Source organism: Notamacropus eugenii, chromosome 6 (assembly GCF_028372415.1).
Source record: "Notamacropus eugenii isolate mMacEug1 chromosome 6, mMacEug1.pri_v2, whole genome shotgun sequence".
Classification (NCBI taxonomy): domain Eukaryota; kingdom Metazoa; phylum Chordata; class Mammalia; order Diprotodontia; family Macropodidae; genus Notamacropus; species Notamacropus eugenii.
Window position 1 is genome coordinate 341,018,611 of NC_092877.1, and position 24,834 is coordinate 341,043,444.

Consider the following 24,834-nt stretch of genomic DNA (forward strand, 5'->3'; position numbering starts at 1 on the left):
GATTCGGAACGATGTTGAATCCTTTTGGAAACGATCAGCCTTGAATATTGCTATTTTAATTCATTTTGTGGAAAGCAAATGGTCAGTGCTACAAAGTCCTTCTCTTCTGGACAGAACCTCTGAGACTTTGATGTCAGACAGCTCCCAGAAGTATCTCTTTGTTACTCATTCCCATTTTACAGACTAGGGAATTAATGGCACAGAAAAAAAAAAAGGCTTCACCCTATATCACCTAGGTAGCTAAGGCGTAAACCTGGGCAGGAATTCAGGTTCCTTTCTCTCCTCTCCTCTCCTCTCCCCTCCTCTCCCCTCCCCTCCCCTCCCCTCCTCTCCTCTCCTTTCCTCTCCTTTCCCCTTTCCTTTCTTCTTTCCCCTTTCCTCTCCTCTCTTCTCCTCTCCTCTCTTCTCCTTTCTTTTCCTTTTTTTCTTCCTTCTTCCTCTCCCATTGCTTGATTGTTGTTTAAGGCTAAAGTTTTGTGCTATGATGTTCCCTTCTTGTGGATTGTTTGTAGAGACATCTTTACCCAATTGTCAGCACTAAGGACTTGCTCACATCCCTGGTGCCCCACCCCCCCTCCACCTTTGGCTTTTTGCTTTTAAGAGTGAGATTATTTTCCATCGAAAAACTTTGTGGTATACATAAGAGCAGCTTCATTCTCATATTTGTTTGTATTTTCAAATATACCCCTACAAATAAATGGGCACCTCAAGACTATGAAATATTAAAGATGGCTTTCTGTAATGTGTGTGGTTTTTTATTTTTGTTTTTTTCCACTGCCTGCTTGTGGCCATGGTCTGTCTCCAAGGGCTAGAGCAAACAAACAATACTCTTCTTATTTCCATTTCCAAGAGGTGGAGAATAAACGCCTGCAGAGATTTAAATGAGTTGTTGAGAGTGATGCTCAGGGACAGAGAAAGCCTCTGACAGAGCAAAAAGGACTCCTGTGCCCAGCTTATCAACCTTGCTTAGCCAGGTCTGAAGCTATTGCAACCCACTTGGCCAGCAGCCCAGAAAATGCTGCTTCTCAGCAGGGCAGTTCTTTTTTTGCAGGGGGTTTTGAAAGATTCTGATTAAAAACAAAGTTTTAGTCAAAAACCAACTATCTTCCCCTCAGATCTATAGGGGAACTAGTCATTGACTAGCCCCACCCCACCCTCATAGCCTATACAGGAAACATAAGGTATTTTGGGCACGGGAACTGATCATTGAATAAACACCCCACCCCATAAACCCATAACGGAAGCACTAGGTATTGTGGGCTTGGCTATAGTTTTAAAGCTAGTTTAAGGCCTTGTAAAAAGTGGATGCAAACTTAGACCATATTGGTAGTGAGATACATGGTAAGATACACATGCAGAAAAGGCACCCAAAGGGCTTAGTCGGATGCCCTTGGAACAACTGACCAAAGGGACTTGAGGAGAGAAATCACCTCCTCCTCCAGGAGGTATCTCCCTCTCCACGGTCAGCTTCCACCTTCTACACTCTCCCTTGTCCACGGCTTGGCAATTTAGTGTCCCCAGGGTCGTGGCTACAGTTTGTTTGTTCAGCTAATTGCTGGTCCTGCCCTAAGCCATGTGCCCACATTCATAAAGGCACTGTAAGTGGCCTTTGGTCAGTGTGGGTAGTTTTGTACTTTGTGATTACATTCTGGGTTTGAGAATTGATCCAAGAAGCCATGGGGCTTCTTCTTTATCTATTTTCATGGAATCCCTGAGAACTAAATGTGTGACAACTTACTAGGAGATTGTGCTGTCAACAAAGGGAAGAGACCACTTCCAGTGCCTGGTGAGAGGCTGGAGGAGGAGGCAGAAATGTCAGGAGAAATCACAGAAGAAGGACATTCCTGCTCTTCTCCCATCCAGGCTTTTCTTAAATCTCCAAGAGGGTCAATGGGAAACATCTGTGGCAGATAAGGGGAGAGAGAAGGAGCAAGTGGAGGGGGATCTCTCATCCCTGGATCAGAGGACTTAGACCCAGAAAGGACCTTAGATATCAGAGTCCAACCAGTAATACAAGTGAAGAAACGGAAGCCTAAAGAGGAGGCATAAGCTGTTAAGACCTCTCCCTACAGTAGCTAGAATGGGACTCAGGCCTTCAGACTTGGAATCCTGCTTTCTTTTCATTATAACATACTTGAAAAGATCCTTAGGTTTTCTAAGGCTGCCTTCCCTTCATTAACTATGTTTCTGCCCTCCTCAACCTCCCTTCTCGTCTCCCCACACATGCACATATCCATCCCTTCAAAGTCAGGCCACCCTCGGGCAACCAAAGCCAAGTGATTTTCCTGTGTAAGCCCAAATCTCCTTTTGGATGCTCCCCTTTCATTAATAGCCTTTCTCCCTTGTCTTCCTGTCTCCTTGGCATTCAAGTCCAAAGTTAGCCACTGTTTGCTGAATTTAACTTTACTAAATACCAGCAAGTAGAGAATGGAACATTTATATTTTAAATCTACATATCATCAAGTATGTGCCAAAAATAAAGGTTTCTATATTTGAATATCACCATGTACAGTAATAATAAATAACAACAGTAATAAAGCCTATATCACAATAAGGTAATCAAAGATCAAATGTGATAATATATGTCAATCTCTTTGTAAATCCTATAGAGCTATATAAATATTAGATACAGTCACAATTGTTATTATTCACCAAAGTAAGAATATACAGTTGTATGCTCTATATACAATCATAAATTACATACAAATGAATTAACATGGAAAGCTCTTTGCAAATCTTAAAATGCTGTATTAATGCTAGCAATCATTATCAGTATTACAATTTCTGTTTCTACATTGGTCTCTCACCAATACCTGTTTCCTGTCAAGCATCTCAACAGAGGCTGAGCAAGCATCTGTCAGGTGTATTAGTGAGTTTCCTGCTTTGGAAGGAACTCAAACTTGATGACCCATTCAGGGCCCATCTGAGTGTAAGATCCCATTGAGTTATTCGGTTCATCAAGCATTTACTAAGCACTTACGAGCCCATGTGCCCACTTGGTGCTGGGGATACAAAACCAAATTCCCCTCAAGGAGCTGAAATACAAAGTAATTTCAGAGATCTAGACACCTTTAACCAGGGTATAGAGGGGTAGAGCATCAAGATTCCCCATTCATTCAAAGATGAGCTAGATAAAAAAAATTTTCTCATTATTAAGTGAATGGAGAAACTCAAGAACTACATAGTCGAGTGACCAAGGTCAGTGGTCATGCCAGGACTAAACTCCAGGTTTTCTGTCAGGTGTTGGGTCCTTCCCACTCCCTCACATCCATGTTTGCTTTTCATATTTAAACATTTCCCTTAGTTTCTATTCTATCATCCTGTGACCTGCCCTGCTTTTACTAGAAAGCCGTACACCTGCCCACATGGCAAGCTTTCAAGTGTCACTCCTCAGATCTGCTCTGGCTCCTTAAGACACCTGATCAGTCAGGAAAAAGGAGTAGCTCTGATTCAGCAGACCACATGAAGTATGGGAAGGGTTGCCTGGCAAGCCTGGAAGTGCTGTAAAAACGTCGATCATTCGTGTTATTTCTATTGCTGTCACCTTTCCTGCTCTCTGACCCTAAGGGTACAAAGGTTGGACTCCAACCCCTAATGTCAAACATAGGGATAAAGGACTTCCTTCAGACCATGTTAAAGAAAAAGGTGACCAATTATTGCTGTCAGCAGTCATTCTGAGTTCCATGACCTAGGGCAGACTTGGATCACAAATGGAAAGTTTGGAATTAAGGATATTTTCTATGGCACCAGTTTCATCCTACATTGGATTATACTGAATAATTGACATCAGATCTAGAAAGCAAAGAGTTGAAAGGGACAGTCAGTGGTAATCTAATTTACCTTCTGTGGTTTCCAGTCAGGCTTCCTAGCCTGAAAAGACTCAATCAGATGAATATTTATCCTGTCTCCTGAAAATTCCACTCCATTCCTTGTAGTATTTGGTCATCTGTGCACAATGATAGACGTATGGGGGTGAGGGGAGAGGGAAATGATCTTCTATAATGTTCAAAGAAGATTGGTGTTTTTAATGTTATACATTGGTATGAATTCCACTTCTAAAGCTGACTTAACGTGTAACCAGAAGGTGTGTCTATCTGGCAAGGATGGAAGGGGTAGGATAAAAAGAAGTAAAAACAACTGAGTCACTTTTGTTCTTCTGCCTTTCCCTCCCACCCTGGGGATGTGGGAGGGCAGACTCTTTCCACACCAAACCTTTCTCCTTCCGCCTCCTGATGGCCCAGGAGACATGGCATTCCCTTAATACAATCTAGATTCCTTAATCCCAGGAAGGCAATGGTCCTGATTCACATGGTTCACTTGCTCTTTAGGAACTTACATTTGCAATGAGCATCAAAGCTCTTACAATTAGAACTCAGAACCCCCAAGTTAAGATGATTCTAACTCAGGGAGAGGGAACCTGTGGCCTCAAGGCCACAAGTGACCACATTTGAGAACCTAGAGGACCACTTCTGGCCTCAAGGACACAGATTCCCCACCCCTGCAATTATTTTGGACCAAGAGCATCAGTTCTAGCTGAATTGTGTGCATTCCCAACTAGTATCTAGCAGCCTCCATTGAACTCCCTCAAGCACACAATTACCATAATTGTTATGGCTGAGCATCATTTCTACATGAAGGAAAATCTGGAAATTGAAGCAGTTTTAAGAAATAGAGGAGACCATATAACAAAGCACCTGCCAGAAGCAGGCACAGAGGAAGGAGTTGGGTGAGTTAAACCTTTGGAAGATTTTTCCATAGTTCTCAAAGGAAAGTCACCACCAGTAGATTCATTCTGTTCCAGCCACTCCCATAAGAATTCTTTTAGCAGGTGGAATGGGAGCAGGGGAATGTTGTCACTTCATCTACACCCCCCCGTTGTTAGTCTCCATTCAACATGCCCAGTATTATACTGCTGTTAATAATAACTTTGAAGATACTGTCTCCTAAAACTCCTGCCCTGGCAGGAAATCTACCTGTAACTTAGTATCTTACAATAATTTCTCTCCGTCTCAAGGTAGAAACAGCACTGTCTGTCTGGGATTATAATTCCCAGAATTCACAATTAGGTTTCAGAACCTTTTCTCCCTCTGTCTTGGAGAAAATTACTCTGAAACTCAGTTACATGTTTGTGGAAGTCTTCTACAACTATTTGAATTATTTGTAATATCTCTTTAAAAGTCCTAGAATGAACAATAACTCATGCAGACCTAGTAGGACTGAAAGGAACCATGTGGTAAGCAAACAGGCTCTATCACTGTTAGGGCACAAATAGTCCCTATGAACATTTGGGATGGAAATGTCTCTAAAAGTGTGTGTTTCATTTTTCTTTTGAGCTCCTGCCATTCTGCTTTGCTCATAGAGCACAGTGCCACCTTTGATGTGGCCATGCCATCCTAGGCAGTCCTGTGCCAGCGTCTCCCATGTCTTATAATCAATTCCAATAAAATACCTAAGACTTCTAAGGAAATCAATTATATTGAAACACAATTATCAATTCTACTATTCTTTAGCATCAAAATACTATATACAGAGTCCAGATGCTTTTTTTAAATTTGCCTCTGGCCCCACTCCCATTGGTTGTTACCATTTTATCAGTGGAAAACAGCAAACATGGATTAATTTTTGGGCTAAAGTCCTATTTCTGATCTGTGTAAATTTTCTGATAGCTCCCTAAAGTAGGATTGATTAGATATGGGTGGATAAGATCCCTTCCAGCCCTGTATCTTTGATCCTATAATCTCAAACTAGTCTAATAACTTGGATCTGGGTCCCTGAAGCTCTTCATTTCTCATACTTCCAAAGTGAGTGTTTCATTAGTAAGCATATTTGAAAAGTATTTTTTTGTAATTGTCAGAATCATGCTACATTGAGGTGGATCATCAGCATGGCAGGATATGGGCATGTTTGTAAGATTTTGAGCAGGATGTTTAACTCATTTCCAAAGCCTCTGCTATTCCTCTTGTGATGGGCTCCATAATGACTTTGGTGACATGGACACCTTGGACAGCCTGGTGAAACCTATAGACCTCTCCTAAGAATAATATTTTTCAATGAATAAAATAAAATAGTTGGCTGCTTGCTTCATTCTTGAAGAGGACCAAACAACACCACTGTATTGGGGTGAAGGTATAATGTGTTCAGCCATGGATGATAAGACCAATATGAGTTTGGAAGGTCCATCTACCCTAGGCTGGGCACAAATGGTTCCTATAAACAGATGGGGTGGAGGTGGCTCTGGCTCTAAGTGTGAGTCTTTCAGTTTTCTTTTGAGCTCCTGCAATTCTTCTTTGCTCATTGAGCACAGTGCCCTGCCTTTGACATGGCCATGCTATGCTGGGCAGTCCTGTGCCAGTGTCTCCTATGTCTTACAATCAATTCCAATGAAATAAATAGAACTACCAAGAAAATCAATTATATTGAAACACAATTATCAATTTTGTTTTAAGTTCACAGAGTGCAGGTTAAGAAGCCCTGCTTTTGACGCACCTCTACTCTTATTGCCTAATATTTTAGAGCAATTGGGCAGCTGTGCTGCATGTTTTTTTTGCTACCACCTAAAGTGAGCTGTTTTGAATTCTGATCCCGCATTTCATAAGTGTTTTATAACTTTCTGCATCTAAGCTCTGGATCTTCTCATCCACAAGTAGAATGTAAGGTTCTTTTTTTTTTTTTTGAGGCAATAGAAGTTAACTGAATTGCTCAGGGTCACACAGCTAGTAAGTGTCTGAGGCCACATTTGAACTCAGGTCCTCCTGACTCCAGGGCCAGTGCTCTAGAATATAAGAGTCTTGAGAGTAGGGATGGTTTCTTTTTTTTTTTGTATTTGTATCCCCAACAGCCAACATGATGTCCTTCACAATACAACTGGGCATTAATACTAATGAATACCTGCTAAATTGAATGTAACTGAATTCTCATACTCAGAGGGGGACAATCTGTCATGGAGATGAGGAAAGCCCAGTATGCTCCCCCTAAGGCCCGTAAGTAACTTTCACCCTTACATTCACTGGTTAATCTATATTTGTAGGGACTGCTGTATATATCTATATCTGCCTATCTATTTATCTATCTATCTGTCTCACATGAGAGACAGAAGCTTCCCAGAATAGAATGGAAGAGAGTGAGAGAAAGAAGAAGGGAAATAAAATGGTTTGTTAATGGTTTAATGCCAACTTGGAAGGAGGAATCTAGTGAAGTGATCTAGGGAAGCTCAGTGGTGAGGTAGATCACCACATGCTAGGGAATCATTTTGGGAACTGATCACTCCAGAGGCTGAAAAGGCTGAAAAGAGTTTCCAAAATGTTTGTCTGAGTCATGCTCTTTTGGGGTAGGTCCCTAATCTTTTCAAGCCTTTATCCAGAAGGATGCTTAATACCTTCCATATTGGGTATTGGGCTTTGGATCCCTCAACACCCCAAATATACCTGAGCTCCTCTCTCAGAGGCAGAAGACTGTTCTGGATGGATCATGACTTTGACTCAGACACTTGGTTCTCATGGTTTCAATCAAGCTCCTTTTCTGTCCCAAGGGGGAAGAAAAAACTTCCACACATCATCCAAACACTCCCCAAGCTTTGAATGGTTCTAGTTGGCCAAGGTCATGGAATCTTAGTGATGGAAGGCAGGCACTTTGGTACAGAGCAAAGAAAACTAGTTCAGGCGTCAGAGAACATGGCTTCAATTCCTTCCGGGCTACATCCTGCCTATGTGACATTGCGCAAGTCACTTAAATGTTCCTCAGTTTTCTCATCAGTAAAATGAAGGTGTTGGATTAGATAACCTCCAATGTCACTTCTAGCTCAAAAACAATGATTCTCTGACAAGTGAGGAAACTGAGATAAAGTTATTTGCCCAAAGTCCCATAGCTAATAAGTAAGGCCTGGAAGCTGGGCATCCTGACCTCAAAATAGAAGTTCTTTCTACTGTGGCATAATGCTTCTCCGATGACTAGTAGGATTACAGAAAGCCTCTGTATTCAGCATATAGAATGCTGGGATTCCTTAGCCAAGATGATTTGATTTTTTTTTTTGGAGGAGGTGTTGGGGAGGTCTGGATCTGTGACTTTATCTACATAAGGAATTTCGTCCCATAATGTACACTGGCACCTCCCCTACAATTTCTAGTCAGAGAGTGTTGTAACCTCAGACAATTTGTATTTGGTCACAGATTATGTGTCAGAGACAAGGCCTGAACCCAGTGCTACCTGAAGCCAAGGCTAGCCCTCTTCCTGTCATGCTGGGCTGCTACTCAGTTTATAACCCATATATACCAAAGGGGAATAAATCCTTATAATCATCCTATCAGGGCAGCTAGGGTTGCAGTTGGTTAGAACACTGGGCTTGAAATCAGAAAGACTTATTTTTCTAATGAAACCTATGGACCTCAAACACTATCTGTGTGACCCTGGGCAAATCACTTAACCCTTTTTGCCTCAGTTTCCTCATCTGTAAAATGAGCTGGAGAAGGAAATGGCAAATCACTCCAGTATCTTTGCCATCATGAAAAGTGACACATGACTGAATGACCATGACAACAAATCATTCTAACACTTCTAAAAAAAAATCCATCTTCCCTTTCACTACACACACACACACACACACACACACACACACACACACACACTTTACCGTTAGCTCACATATCCAGTGACACAGAATTTTGAGTCAAAGACTCTGGGTTCAAAGTTGTGCTCTGCTCCTTACTTGGGCAAGGTGCTTCACCACTTCTATGGCCTCCAGTCTCCTCTACTATAAAACAAGGAGGATGGAACAGACAAGTGCCTCTAAGGTCGGTCCAAGCTCTAATTCTGAGGCCCTGGGACTCTTAAAAATTTGATATCCAACCCCTCCTGCTGAACTCATGGAAAGCTGTTAATTCCTCCTGGTGGCTGGAAATCCAGAGGCCTTGGGCATCTGGGGGCCTAGAGTGTAGTTTACTCCCCCTTCCAGAAAAGTACCAGGTGGGAGGGGATTCGTTGCCTTGAACAAAAAGCCATTTGATTCCTTACTTCCTGCTCTCCCAGTTACTAGCTATAGGCTGAAGACATGACTCACCACAGAGCTTGGACACTTGTATGACAAAGATCTTGGAGATGAGTCAGTTTAAAATGAGGCCAACCTATCCAGAGTTGTTGGGTGTTTTTTTTCCCTTCATAAAAGGTTAGAAGGCATTTCCAAAATTTGCTGTTATTACATCTGATGGTGTGAGTCATATTCCTGGGCATAAACCTATTTACCTGCACAAATATTTAAACTACTTCTCTTACCCCTCCAATCCAATGTACCACAGTGATTTTCCTAAAACACTGATCTGATCATGCCAGCCCATCCGCCTGAGCCAGTCCCTATTGACACCAAGAGCCAATACAAGATGCTCTGCTTGGCATTCGAAGCCCTTTATAGCCTATCCCCCTCCTGCTTTTCCAGTCATCTTAAACCTGATTCCCCAACACACACTTTTGGAACCAGTAAAACTGGTCTCCTGTTCCATCAACAAGATACTCCATCTCACAGTTCCAGGCATTTTCTCTGGCTGTCCCTTATTCCTGTAAGACTCTCCACCCTCCAATCTGACTGCTAGTCTCCCTAGCTTATTTTAAGTCTCAACTAAAATCCCACCTCCTACAGGAAGCCTTCCCCAGTCCTTAAATCCAGTGCCATCCCTCTCTTAATCATTTCCTATTTATCCTTTCTATACCTTCTTTTTTTGTATTTGTTTGCATGTTGTCTCCTTGTTAGAGTATAAACTTCTTGCAGGCAAGTAGTATCTTTTGCCTTTTTTTTTGTATCCCCAGCACCTATCCTAGTACCTAGTAGGGGCTTAATAAATGTTTATTGAATTGAAATTGAATTTTAAAACATTAGAGGAGCTCTTCAACTTATAGGCACTCTATATCAGAAGGACACCCTTCCCCTCTCCCAACATAATAAAACACGTTAGATTTTTCTCTTTTGTCTAATTAAAAGTTGGTTTATTACTTTCTTTTGCTTTTAGATCTCTTCAGTTCCCAATATATCCCATGTCCCCTCACCCTTCCTGAGAGCTATCCCTTTTAACAAAGATTTAAAAAAGTAGAAAAAACAGTTTGGAAAAACCAGTCAGTACATCCACTTGAATTGCCATCTGTAGCCTAGCTGTTTTGATGGGTGAGAAACACAATTCTAACTTCTCCACTCCACCATTTTTTACTTTGCCCCAGCCCAAGTTCATGCCTCCAGTCTCTCCCCATCCTGATCCCATTTTCTACCTCTCCCACCCGTACTCCATCTTCTGACTGTCCATTTTCACCGACCGTCCCCTGATCCTGGAATGCTCTCCCTCCTCATCTCTACCTCCTAGCTTCCTTCAAGTCCCCTAAAATTCTACCTTCTGCAAGAAGCATTTCCTGATCCCTCTTAATGCTAGTTCTTTCTATCTGAAATTATCTTCAATTAGAATGTAGTTTGTTTGCACGCTGTCTTCCCCATTAGAGTGTTCTTGAGGACAGAGACTCTTTTTGCCTTCCTTTGCCTCCCCAGCTAGATATCTTGCATTGATTGATCACTTACTGTGTGCCAGGCCCTGTGCTAAGTGCTGGGAAAACAAAAGAAAAACAGTCCTGACTTTCCAATGAGCTCATAGTCCAATGGGAGAGAAGAGGCAAACAGCTGCTGGTCGGTAAGCTATACACAGGATAAACTGGAGCTAATCAACAGAAAGAAAGCATTATTATTAAGAGGGATTGGGAAAGGTTTCTTGTAGAAAGTGGAAGCTGGGACTTCAAGAAAGTCAAGGGATGGAGATGAGGAGGGAGAGAATACCAGACCTAGGGGATGACCAGTGAAAATGTCCAAAGTCAGAAAAAGAGTATCTCATGCAGGGAACCAAAAAGAGGCCATTCTCCTAATACCTTAGACCCCACCGTATCATTGAACGGTGATTCAGTTAACACTGGTTTTGATTCTGTGTGCCTACAGAAATGAAGTGTGTCATAAAGGATAGTTTAACAAACAAACAAAAAACCAACCCATTGTTACTGCTGGTTTTTAATGCATGCCATTCAGTAATTAAACAATAAGATTCCTAAAATGATTAACAAAACTATATGATAGCTTTGTTCCTGGGTCATTGGTCTTTGTCTAGGGTTTGTGGTCCATTCTTTAGGGGATTTTTCTACTTCAGTCTTTCAAAACAATCTAAGGGTAAAATGATTTTATCAGAGAAACAATAAAAACTCAGAAAAAATCAAAAGAAATCCAGCGGGGACCATCCCAGGGAAGAGAGGGAGTTTCACCTGATCTCCCTCCTCTTGCCTCTTCACCCCCAACATAGCACCAGGATCCCCCCACAACCAAGTTCAGACTGTGAGGGTCATGCTGTTGTCTTAGGGTCCTTCATAAAGGATAACATGACAAAGTCCACAATATAGTGTTTTTATTGAAAGACAAGCTTGATGTTTTGGGCATTTAAATAACAGGGGGAAACGCTGAAACCATGAAGTAATTATGTTCCTTTATTAGTCCACGCTGGTCTTATCCTTACTCTGCATTTTTGAGGTCCCCAACTGTAATGAAACAGAGAATTTGGGAGAGATAAGGAGGATAACAATGCAAATTATTAGCAAAATGTTTGGTCATGGCTACAGTTCTTCCTTTGTTCCCCCGATTTATTGGATAACAAAAAGTTTGTCACATTTCACATTTGAAAAGTGATTTGCAAGCAGATTGTCACAAATTCTTTTCATCTTTTACAGTGATCAGCATGACTTTTAGTTCATCTAATCCATCAAATAGGACTAAACGGATGAGGATTTGGCCTCTTGTAAAGATTTTGTAGGTTAGGATGGTCAGCAACCTTCTTTGCTGTGCTATTACAGGCTAAAACAATCCCAGTTCCTTTAAAAATAAAATAAGAAAAAAAATCCCTGCTTCAATTAATCAACAAGCATTCAGTCAAACTTTCTATTAACTAAAAGATATCTGATGCATTCCTTATAAAGCCAAATAACAGAGCGTTTGCTCTGTTGGCAGAGCTTTCCACTCCTGAAAAATAACTAAGGGCTATATGGCCATCAATTTGTGAAGTGGGTTTTTTTTACTTTTGTTATTTTTTTTAATTGAATTATTGTATTTGTATTTGTTTTCAGTGTTTGACAATCACTTCCACATATCTTAGATTTTTTTCCATTCCCTCCCCCTTATTCCTCCCTCCCTCCCCAAGACAGGGTACAATCTTATATAGGTTCACCACATACATTCCTATTAAATACATGTTGCACAGAAGAATTAAAATGAATAGGGGAAACTATAAAACAAAACAAAACGTAACATAATACAAAAGAAAATGGTCTGTTTCTGTCTGCGATCCAATTCCATAGTTCTTTCTCTGGATGTGGAAGGTGTTTTGCCTCAAGAGTTCATTGGAAATTTTTTAAGTCCATGCATTTCAATGAAGTACTAAGTCGACCAGAAAAATTTCTTGCAAACTGTGGTTGTTTCTGTGTACAAAGTTCTCCTGGTTCTGCTCCTTTCACTCAGCATCAGTTCACGTAAGTCTTTACAGGCTTCTCTGAAGTCTTCCTGTTCATCGTTTCTCATAGCACAATAGTATTCCATTACATTCATATACCACAAGTTGTTCAGCCATTCCACAATTGATGGGCATCCCCTTGATTTCCAGTTTTGGACCACCACAAATGTGTTGTTTTTTTAATCTGTAATACACAGCTTACCACTTTCTAAAGAATTAGAATGCTGACCTAATATACTCAGGATGCGAACTGAGATGGCTTTTTTGGCCATAGCCAATGAAGGGATTTGTTTTGCTTGACTATGTAGTTTGGACACAGTTTTTTTTCCTTCTCTTTTGTCTTCAGTGGGTACAGGAGGTAGGAGGGAGAGAGAAAGCAAATATTTGTTGATTGAAAAAAATTTCAATTTATAAAGAATACAATGATGTAAATTAAACACAGAAATGAGGATGAAGCGAATTTAATCTTTTTTTGATGGTTCAGAAGGCAGGAAAAGATTTTGCAGTTCCTCCAGATTAGAATTATGAATACTAATATAGTGACTTTTAATATCGTTGTCAATATTAATACTCATATCGTAAATGTGTCACAAAGTCTGCAAACAGGGCCTACTGTTCTTCTGACTGGATAAATCATCTTCTAAAGGCCTTTTAGATACTTTGAAAGATATGTGATTTCATTTGTGTATATTACTTCCTCTGAAAATATGTCAGCCCTTCCACTCCTTCAAAAACAAGTTTTTGTGATTTGCTTTGGCCAAAAGAATTTGTCAGGTAGTGGCCAAGCCTGGAATCACAAGCTTTTCTGCACTTGCCTCCCTTGGTCCTCAGACCACAAACATACAGTCCTTTGTTGGACCCAACTGGAAGCATTTCCAACTTATAGATATAGTAAATCTTAGACTCCATCCGTCTAGCATTTGAAAACCCAGGGACATACCATACCACAAGATGAAATTTCAGAGCTGGCAAAACTGAGCCTGAGGTGTGAAGGGAAGCAGACCTGGCTTTCATCTTAGTTCTCCTACTTATAATTGGTGTGACTGGAAAAGTCCCTTGACCTGTGTGGGTCCCAGTTTCCTTCCATATGAAATGGAGGTAAACTAGATGATGTAAGATTTCCACTGACTCTAAATCTTGTGAACTGTGAGATATCCTTGAATTGGCATTAGACCTGTGGTTTTATTAGGACAGAGAAATCCCTCAGCTGGTAAAGGTGGGCAGCTTGTCTCCAATTTATAGTCTTTGAGAGATTTCAGGACCAAGGAGAGATTATGTGATTTGTCCAGAGGCCACACAGCCCATAATGTCAGAGGCAAAATTTGAACCCAACTTACTCTCCGCTACACCAGTCACAGCCTCTTGAATAAAAGGTCTTTAATCTCAAATGTGGATCACATAAATCTATGATCCTAGGATGCTAGGATCATAGATTTAAAGCTGAAAAGAAACTCAATTTCTTCATCTGAGAAATGAAGGGATTGGGCTGTATGATCTCCCTGACCCAGAGAAGTTAATCCCAGCAACAAAGCTCAAAATCCAGGGTCCTTTCTTCTTCATGGCACTTACTCCACTGGGCCATCTCCAGTTGTCCTGATGGATATCTGGCCCCTGGACCCAGATGGCTCTGGAGGTGAAAGTGAGGCTGGTGACTTTGCACAGCCTCCCTTACTTAAGTCCAATTCACTTGCATGTCATGGCATCACCTTCCTGATGCCATGCTCCTCTCAAGAATGAAGGACAAACATCAGTAGCACCTCCCCCAACCAGGAGTTATTTTCACATTCCTAGAATGTGAGATCAAATACACACAATAGATCTCTGTGGTGATAAAAAGAACTGACTTTTAAATAACATTTTGAAGTTCACTTTCTTACATTATGTCTTTGTTGCCTTGTGACAACCCTACAAGGTGTGAGTAACAGATATTATTATTCCCATTTATAGGTGAGGAAATTTGTAGCCTAGAGATATTAAGTGACTTGTCCAGAGTCTCTGATCTGAGCCCTGACTCCAAGCCCAGCACTCTGTCCACTAAGCAAAAATACTTCCTATGAAGGAAATCATAGTCTCCCTTGGGCAGCCTCCACACCTTGGCCCCAGCCAAGTTCCTCTGAATTCCTCATAAGGTACCTTGGAGAGACTTGTCACAAGAGTGAAGGACCCTAAGACAACAGCATGGCCCTCACAGTCTGAACTTGGTCAGATCTGTTGGCAAGATCCAGACTGAATGTGTTGTGGAAACAGAGCACAGGAGCGTGTGAGCAACAAGAGCCACTTTAGGAAAGGCATGGGGAATTTCTGAATGGCATGCGTAGCCAATGAGCAAGATGAACTCTGCCCTTTTGGCCCAGAACACTAGAGAATTCCATCCTTAGCTTGACCTGCAGGTTTCTCTGGTGCAGACACAGCTAGGACAATGTGCTGGGGCTCAGAAGGGATTCTCTGGCATGTAGCTGTCCCAATCCCTGCTGTCCAGCAACTAGGACTTCAAGTACTTAATGATATCCTGAGACAAGAGGCAGGAAAAGGTCACACCCAGCATATGCAAAGCCACCATTGAAAGTAAACACACTCTCCTCAGCTTTCTCAAATTTCCACTCAAGCCAGCCTACACACCCATCACTGAAAAGGAGCTATACTAGATCCTGGTCTGCTCCAGCCTCCTTTGATCCATGCATGGCCTCTCCTCCTTACCCTACCTTCCAGATTGGAGGAATTCTAAAAACCCTGACTCTCTTTCCAGAACCCTGTCACATTCACTGTCCCCATCCATCTCTGGTCCGTCATCTTTGACAATTTGCTGCTTGTGAGGAGAAATCTCAGAATGGTTTGGATTTGTTTTTCTCTTTTTGTTAGCGACTTGGAACAGCCTTTTATAAGGCACTTAAAAAAACAACTATACATGGACTTGGACCCCCTATCTATTGGGGAGGGACTTTTGGTCTTACATATTTGTTTGCTCCTGAGAGAGTTCAGATGGCAGCACCTGAATAGAGATATTTGATTTAAGACTCCCTTTCCTCTTCACCCTAGTTGTGTTAATTTTGTTTGTAGAAAACCTTTTCAAATTTAAAACATCATGGTTAGCTACTTTCTTGTTTGGTTAATAGTTCATACCCCCTTTGCATAGATATAAAAGGTATCTGATCTGGTGTTGGTTCTTTCTCCCTCAGTTTGACTTTTCATATTTAAGTTACAATTTGATAATTGAGGGGTGGGAATTTTTTTGGTGGCACATGGTACAATATGCTAATCTCTGGCCCTGATACAGGGCAGGTCCTCATTACTCCAGGACTATGGCAGAAGCCTGATGGTTGGTCTGCCTGTCCCAAGTCACCCCTTAATTATAGTTCATTCCTCATTCAGCTATCAAAGTTATCTTTCTAAACCACAGGTCTAGCCGTGTCACTGGTCTTCTCAATAAACTCCAGTAACTTCCTATAACCTCCAGTATCAAATACAAAATCCTATGCTTAGTGTTCAAAGCCCTTCATAACTTGTCTCCCCCACCTTTACAGTCTTCTTGTACCAACACAGCTATGGAGTGCTTAGAGCTTGGTCAGACATTAGAGATGCCAAGGTCATCCATTGCATCCTAGGCCATCTCTAGCGGTCTTGACTTTTCACCTACCACTGGACTTTGACAACTCAGGAAGAGAAAGTGAGGCTGAAGAGTTTGTGCAACTCTGCCTCACGTAAATCCAATTGAAATACAACTCAAGACATCGCCATGACGTCACTGAACCTCTTTGAAAAGAATAAGCAGCATCAATGCCTTATAGCTTTGCTTCCCCCCCCCCCCCCCTTTGGCTCAGGGTCAGACCACAGTGGGAATTTAATGGTCAATTCTACACATGTCATTTTAGGAAGGACATTACTAAGCTGCATGGTATCCAGGAATAGCCAGGATGATCAAAAGTCTCAAAAGAGAACTGAGTTTAGGGGGCAGCACAGTATCTGGAACATGGTAGGTGTTTAATAAAGGTGCTGGCTGATTAATTGGCATGATAGCTGTCTTTTGGAGGGCTACAATGTTATAGAAGAATTCAGTACTTTTTAAACTTGGGATAAAGAAAGAATGGATTTCATAGTCATCCTCTTGTGCCTTACTGGGGCATAGGGTGGGTCTGCATTTTTGGAGGTTCTGCCAGCAGAATGGAAATTCTGGAAGCTCCTAGGAAAGTTGGGAGGCTTCTCATGTGGGCCTAAAGACAAGCTGTACCTGAGCACCTGGTGCGCCAAGCATCAACATGCTTATCACTCTAGAAGACTAGCTACTAACAGATGAGTCTTTTGGCCATGAAGAACCATTGATAGAATTGGAAAAAGAAAAAAAAGGCCAGTCTTTAGTCCTTTGCAAGTCTTTCTGCTTCTCCAGCCCAGAGTGAGCAAAATGGGGGTGAGGAGGAGCAGCAAATGGTACTAAAAATAAGGCTACCAACCAAGATTAAATGAACTGTTATCTTCAAGTGTGATCTTAATCTAGTAAGCAATGAATTAGCATCCTCTCAAAGAAAGTGATTCATATTTTATACATCAAATGAGATAATACATGCAAAAGCCTTGGAAAACCTTAAAGTGCTATAGAGATGTCAGCTATTGTTATCAGCATATCTATGTTGAGATATTCTTATCAGTGAGGCCAGAAGGAATAAAGATATTGCAGCTAATTAGAGGACCACTCCCAGGCTTTTCTCAAACAGACAAATAAAAGACTTGGCAGGGTTGATTTCATTGTGTGCCCACAGCGACAACAGCATCACTTCCTGGAACATGTGGGCTTCTCACTTCTGTGGTCATGATGAGCAGAAGCAGGCAGGATGTGACTCAAAGCCTCAGATGGATCTATGATCCCAATGATTCCTGAATTCCCTCCAGAGGTACAGATCGCAACACATCCCTGCCTACTCATCCTGTACATCCTGTACAACTCTCAGTTGGGTCCTTCCAAAATGGTCAACTCAGGGAGTCCACCTGATGTATGAAAGGTCTTCCTTGCTTTTCTTCAGCATCTTGAGGGTCCCCATGGAATACCTGGCTATCTACCTTATATCCCTTACTCTTGCCAAAGGACTTACCCATCTTTTCTTTCTTTGGTTGCTGACATCTTTTAGTCCTGTGCTTCTGTGGAGTTCCTTATCAGGTGTATGTCATTTGCTCACACCCTCCACATACCTTTCCATTACTCTGTATGCAGTGCCCATCTTTAGTTCCTCAGGGGTAGTGAATGGTCTTGCCATGATATAGCAGCACTAGTAAAATGTTTATATTACCAAGATGGGCCTTTGAGTCCTTTGGTCATGCTATGTGTTTTATTTTACGTATTTAAAAACTTTATTTTGAGAAGAAGTCCACAGATTTCACCAGACTACCCAAGAGGTCCACAAAAAAAGGAAAAATCTCTGGTGTACAAGGATTTGTGGTTATTCACATATCCTTAGCAACTCAATATCCCAAAATTAAGTGATAAGAATACAGAATTAGTTCACAATAATTATGAGAAGCAGGCGGTTTCAGTCATTCTGAAATATTTTACTATGTGTGGGATGCAATAAAAACATACTTAAATTAATCTGATTTCATTGTTATGAATACTCACTCCACCTGTGCAGATTGCAAGATCTCCCAGCATTCTCATCTGTTGCAAATTCTTAGCTGTAAGCTTCTATAAATCTCCTATGCACAGAGGATATGGCCAATGCAGGGGCACCCTGGGTCTGTTGTACCACTTGGACCATTTATTTTAAGCATCCGTTTTGTTACATAATTGTAACATCCCCTTTTTAGGATCATATATATCTGCTCAATGCCATCTTTTAGGTGACTTTTCATATGACAATTCATAACATGTGCCAATAATCTATGTATTTCAGCTTATATCTTTCCATGAAGAAACAACAAATATTACTAAATTAGAATATGGAAACACTTCTTTCTATCCCTCTTTTTTTTTCTTTAAGATTTGACCTCTTGGAGTTGAGGTTCTTAACCTTCTTTGGAACCTAGACCCTTTTGGTAGGGGTCTGGTAATATGGACCCCTTCTCAGAATCATACTTTTAAATGCAGAAGATAAAATATATAGGACTCCAAAGAAAAGCAATTATACTGAAAGACAGATGTCAATACACATACACATATACACACACACACCTGTGTGTGTGTGTGTGTGTGTTCTAATGGATCCCAGGTTGAGAACTTCTATCTTTAGAGGACCAACTGTCTGAAGAAATTAATCATTGTCATTTGACTTTAATTGAGCTTTTAGAGAGGCAGGAGCCAACATTTGACTCCTTAATTGGTATACAAGTGGTTTTTTAATCCTAGTTTGAGTAACACATTTTCATTGCTCTAAAGAAATCAGAGTCCCACTCTCAGTGGTGCTGGTGACTAATTAGGGGAAGGATCAGGGAGACATTAGATTTTGTACAAAATATGGGCATGGCAGATATAATTTTAAAACTCTTTGGTAATGAATCTCTAATTTGAAGAATGGACTGAAATACTGACATCTTTATCATTAATGCCTGCTGTGTACTTATACAAATAAATACAAGTCCTTTCTTATGGTCCCACCCACCGGGTGAGCCATCATTCTTTTTTTTTCTTTTCCTTTTTTTTAGTGGGTTTCGATTTTTAAACATCTAGGAAAATATCATTGTAACAGTTGCTGCCTGTGGACTAACAAATATGAATCAGCAAAATCATTCAGATTCTGGAAATTTTCCATAGTTCAAACTGAACAGATAATCAAATGTAATCATCTCATTATAAAATCTGAGGTAACCATAGAAGCAATCTAACACAGATGTCCATCTTTAAGTGTCAGAAACTAAATAGTTGAACTCCAGAATTTCTCTTAATGAACCTGAAGAGAGGCCCAGGTCTCTCTAAAATGTATACACAGACTACCATGGATAGTCTTTTGAGGGATGAGTGTATATTAATCCCAGCAAATTTTAACTTCTACCTGAATCTCCCTATGTATCCATTTTAAACTCAAACAGACCTGGCATTTTCCCAAATAGCACCTAGATGCAAAGGGAAGGTGGGGATAGATTGTTGCCAGCCTTAAATTGTGATAAACACCTAAAATTCAGCAAGCAGTGATTAATGAGATTAGGAAGATAGTCTTAGACCATAAAAAATGCCTTATTCCAATTTAAAACTAGTTCAATTAGCTAATGCAGTTAGAATGTAAAATCAAGAAGCAGAGGGAGGATAAGTACTAGGAGGCCATCATTATTTTCAAAAAAGGTATCAGATTTAATTCCAGGAAAGAAACGATACTCATTTAATCTCAACAAAATGAAAATATTACCAGAGGCCGTGTATCTAGCTTAAAATTCAACACTAACAACCAGAAAATATAGTTAATTAGTATTATTTAATGAACAGAAATGTTACTGAATCTCTCCATTGCTTTGATTTTCACTTGTCTCCTAGAACAATGAGGAGTAAAAGCAGAATTGAAGAGTGTGTCTTCTACAGAGTAGAGAGTCTAGCCTTATGCTTATCCTTCAACATTTTAAGGCACTCTGGAGTAAAAGCTTTAGAAAATCATTTGTTTGTGTCCCTGAAATTCACCAGCCCCCCAAAGTGAGAACTAATAAGCCAAGAAACAAAAAAAATGGAGGCTCAAAAGTGTGAAACAGGATCCAGTGGAATCATAAATGACTACAATAAGACAGTCCAAATCTCTGGGGATGGGTTTGTCTTTTCAATTTTATAAAAATTTCAATTAAGGAACACAATATCTCATCAATGTTTCTTTAAACTTAGATCGAAGTGATGCATGAAGCCAGTCAGGGTGGGTCGAGCAGAATACTGGTGATGAGTGAAAGCGAAGAGAACCTCTCTAGCAGGAGAAGGTAAGCCTAAAGGATTCCTGGGAAGGAGCTGGGCTGCCTTTGGTGGGGGGAGGGCAGGGCAGGGCAGGGGCAGTTGGAAGATGCAAGGGAATTCATTATAGCTCATCTTTCTCTCGGTTCACTTAAAAGGGTTACAATTACAAGTGTGCACTGTATTTAGGAGCATTTGTTATGATCAAAGTAATGGTGTTCTTAACACAAATCCACCAACAAATCTACCATTTATAAACTGGACATTTCAAGAAGTACAATGAACCCAAAGTTCAGAGTAGTTCATATTTAAACAAATTACAAATTTGAATTATTTGTGAGTTATTCCCCCAGCTCTGAAATTTTGACTTAGAAATATGCAAGTTGGAGGGCATCTTGACCCTTGTACAATGCCCCAGGTGTGGCAGTTATTGAGGAAGGATGCAGAACTGGAAAAGCAGAACACTGGTCAAATGCATAGGTATGTGTGTATATGTGTGTGTGTATATATATGTGTGTGTGTGTGTGTGTGTGTGTGTGTACACATATATGTATATATAAATTATCCTTTTGGAAGGAAACTAATTTGTACCCATTGGCTAACCCAAGAATTCAAGACATCATCAATTCCAGTTGTTAGCTGTATTGACGTTAAAATTTATTATATCTTTGGTTGTTCCATCATCCTAATTTCAAAATCCATCCCTCCCAATAAAGTCATACTTGGTGAAAATTTATAAAAGTGGGAAAAAAGTAGATTTAGCAAAACTAATCAACAAATCAACCATGTCTTATAGTATATGAAATGATTGCCCATAGTCCCCTACTTCTACAAAAAATGGGAAGGAAGTATATTTCTTCATCTATTCTTTGGGGCCAAGGCCTAGCCATTATAACTACACAGTGGTCAGTTTCATTTTTTTCCTTTCCATTTACATTATTATAGTCAGTGTTTTCCTGATTCTGCTTACCTCACTTGGCATCAGTTCTTTGCTTCTTCATATTCATAATTCCTTATAACACAGTAATACTCCATCCATATAGCATTGTTTGAGCTGTCACTTTCCAACTGACAGACCTATTGACTTTTTAAAAATATTATTATAATTTTTCTCAATGACGTGTAAAAACAATTTTTTACTTTTTAGAAACTTTGAGTTCAAATTCCCTCCTTCTCCTCCCCACTCCTTGACAAGGCAAACATTTGATATTGATTATACCTGTGCAGTCATGCAAAACATATTTCCATGTTAGTCATGTTGCAAAAAAAAACTCAGACAAAAAAAAATGAAGTTTTCAAGGTATGCTTAGATCTGCATTCAGACTTCCATCAGTTCTTTCTCTGGAGGTGGATTTCGTTTTGTTTTGTTTTTTACCATCAGGCCTTCAGAATTGTTTCAGATCATTATATTGCTGAGAACAGCTAAGTCATTCACAATTAATCATTGTACATATTGCTATTACTGAGTACAATACAATACTCTTCTGGTTCTGCTCACTTCACTTTACATCAGTTCATATAAGTCTTCCTAGATTTCCAAATTACTTTTATTTAACAAGCACTTATAGCCACATTAGAGCAGCGTTTTATTTGCATTTAGTAGCTGGTTGTGGATTCAGACCACCTGCAGGTTTTCTGGTAGGCTAAGATGGTCACACCTACAGTCTTGAAAATAAGTTCAGTATACATTCCTTTTGACTAGAATTATCCCTGATAAGTACTATTTGGCAAAATGGTTTGCATCATTTTCTTGAGATGATTTGTTTTAATTCTTCTAAGATACATAAAGAGATAGTGGAAGAGGAAATGCCAACCTGCACTGGCGGAAGTTTTCTGACATCAGTGAACTCATGGGTCTAATACATAGCTCTCTGTCTAGGCAAAGATGCACGATGGTGCAATGGAAAGAGGGAGAAGGACAGGGTTTGTTTTTTTTTTAGCAAGGTAACTTAAATCTTGATGGAGTAACTAAAAGGAAGGATTGCAGCATTTAACCTTGGAAATTAAAGGAACTTTGAAAGTTCTTGCTAAACTTGTTTTCAACAAGCATCTGGGCCCCCAGACCGGCCTTAGATATTTCATAGCTAGGTGATCTTGGATGTCCTTTAACTTTAGTGTTCCAGAGTTTCCTTCTCTGCTCTGGTGGCTGACCTGCCTACCTTCCTTCAAGTCCCAACTAAAATTTCACCTTCTACTGGAAGCCTTCCACACCCTCTTTCCACTGCCTTACTTCAGTTAATTATTTCTTCTTTATCTTGTATGTAGCTTGCATATTATCTCCTCTGTTAGGTTTAGGAATACTGAGGAAAGGTCAAAGAAGGCTAGAGCCCTCAGGAAAGGACTGATAGAGAAGGTAGAATTGAGGTTGGTTCTTGAAAGTAGCAAAGGTGAAAGAGAGAGGGAAGACATTCCACTAAAGGGAATCAACATAAGTGGGGCTTTGGGGAGTCAGGATTACCAGCTTACTGGCTACTGGGAAATCAACCTCTCTTGAATGAAAGTTAAACTGGAAAGTGGCAGATGATAGGTAGGGGTGAGGTCAGATTACAGGGACTCCAGAACCCAGGCAGAGGAAGTTGGGTTTGTTGTGATAGAAAATAAGGATACATTGAAGAGTTTTTAAGTGATGAGTAGCAAATTGAAAACTACTAAAATGAAATTAGTTGGACAATTGTATACAAAAGAGATTAGAGAAAAGTGAGAGTATAGTCAGACCAGCTGGCTATTAAGAGGTGATCTCACTGCAACAAAATGGGAATATTTGTTCTCCCTATCTGAGAGCAGTGAAACAGTATCATGGTACAGTGAAAAGGGGGTAATTGGATACTGAAGACACTATAGTAGACTTGAATATTGGCTCTGTCTGGTACTATATATGTGACCTCTGTCTCTGGACCTGTTTCTTTCTTTGTAAAATGAAGAGTGACCTCTAAGTGCTCTTCCAGTTCTAAATCCAAATCCATTTCTAAAGCTGTTATCTTAGAGGATGTTACTTCAATCAATCAATCAAAAAACAGGTCAAAGAAAAAGGAAAAAGACCCATACGTAGGAAAATATTTGTAGCAGCTTTTAAACTGAAAGGATGTCCATCAATTGGGGAATTGGCTGAAAATTATGGTATATGATTGTGCTGTAAGAAATGGAAATGGTTTCAGAAAAACTTGGGGAGACTAATATGAACTAATGCAAAGTGAATTGAGTAAAACCAGAACCACGTACACAGTAACAGCAATACTGTAATGATAATGAAGTATGAAAAATTTAGTAACTGATCAATACAATGTTCCACAACAATTCCAAAGCACTCATGATGAAAAATGCTATCGGCCATCAGATAGAAAACTGATGGACACTGAGGATATTTTGAAGCATATTTTTCCCTCCTCTTTATTTTTCACAGTATGACTATGTGGAAATGTTTTGTATGACTTCCTAAGTATAATAGGTATTGTATTTCTTGACTTCTCAATGGATGGGGGAGGAGTGGAAGGAGAGAAAATTTGGAACTGAAAATAATTTTTTTTAAACATCCATTAGACACTTGGTGATGCAGAACTGGAGCTCAGGAGAGACTATGTCTGTGTTGATCTGGTACTCATCTCCGTAGATGATGACCCATGAGAACTGAAGTCATCAAGAGAATATAGAGAAGACCCAGGACAAAATCATCTACAGTTAGGGGTGATGATTTTGTCGCTCAAGGCCTTATACCTGACAACTCCCTACCTTTTTAGCCTTATCTCGTAGTGTTACCCTCCACTTGATTCAGCCAGACTAAATTATTACCCTTTATCCATGTTTAGTACTTTCTGTAAACCTAGGACCCTTCCCTCCTCCTCACTATCTTTGTATTTTGCAATCTTAACTATCATTGAGGGTGCTACTTCCTCTCTATTTTAGATAAACCTTTCCTCTCATCCCTTTTGAAAATTAGCTTCCTCTTCTTGATGTGACACTTTGTACCTCTCGTGCTCTCATTCTTTTCTGAATTTGCTAATTTTATTGCTATTGCCCGCAAACTTTATGAATTTACAGCTCTTAATTATATCTACCTTAGTACTATGCACTTGATGTATTGGTATAGAAATATTTACCATACTTTTTCAAATGGTATTCAGAAGCAGTATCAATACAACATTTTTATTTGTATACTTTAGGGCCCAGGGGTGAGAAACCTTCGGCCTCATGGCCACATGTGGCCCTCTAGGGCCTCAGATGCACCCTTTGACTGAATCCAAAAGACCCGTTGAATAGTGTTGGAATCAGCGTAAATGACTTCAAACTTTGCCTCAGACATTTCTTATCTGTGTGGTGCTAGGCAAATTCCTTTACCTCTCAACTTCAGCTTTATCATCTGTAAAAGAGGGATAATCATAGCCCTTTCCAGAGTATAAAATGACATGCAAATCCAAATGTGCTCTTTAAATGCTAGCTATTACTATTATAACATTCTGAAAATATTAGTATATAAGAACATTTCCTCTC

At 40.1% G+C, this 24,834-nt stretch overlaps 1 protein-coding gene across 2 annotated transcripts in view; it reads left to right on the forward strand.

Moving 5' to 3' along the window:
- MCF2L2 (MCF.2 cell line derived transforming sequence-like 2) overlaps window positions 1-24,834 on the forward strand; it is a 352,924-nt gene that overhangs the window by 172,879 nt on the left and 155,211 nt on the right. For both annotated transcript variants that reach the window (XM_072618349.1, XM_072618350.1), the window contains exon 15: window positions 20,290-20,378. In XM_072618349.1, coding sequence (XP_072474450.1) covers window positions 20,290-20,378 — 89 coding nt within the window. The remainder of the gene's footprint in view (window positions 1-20,289; window positions 20,379-24,834) is intronic.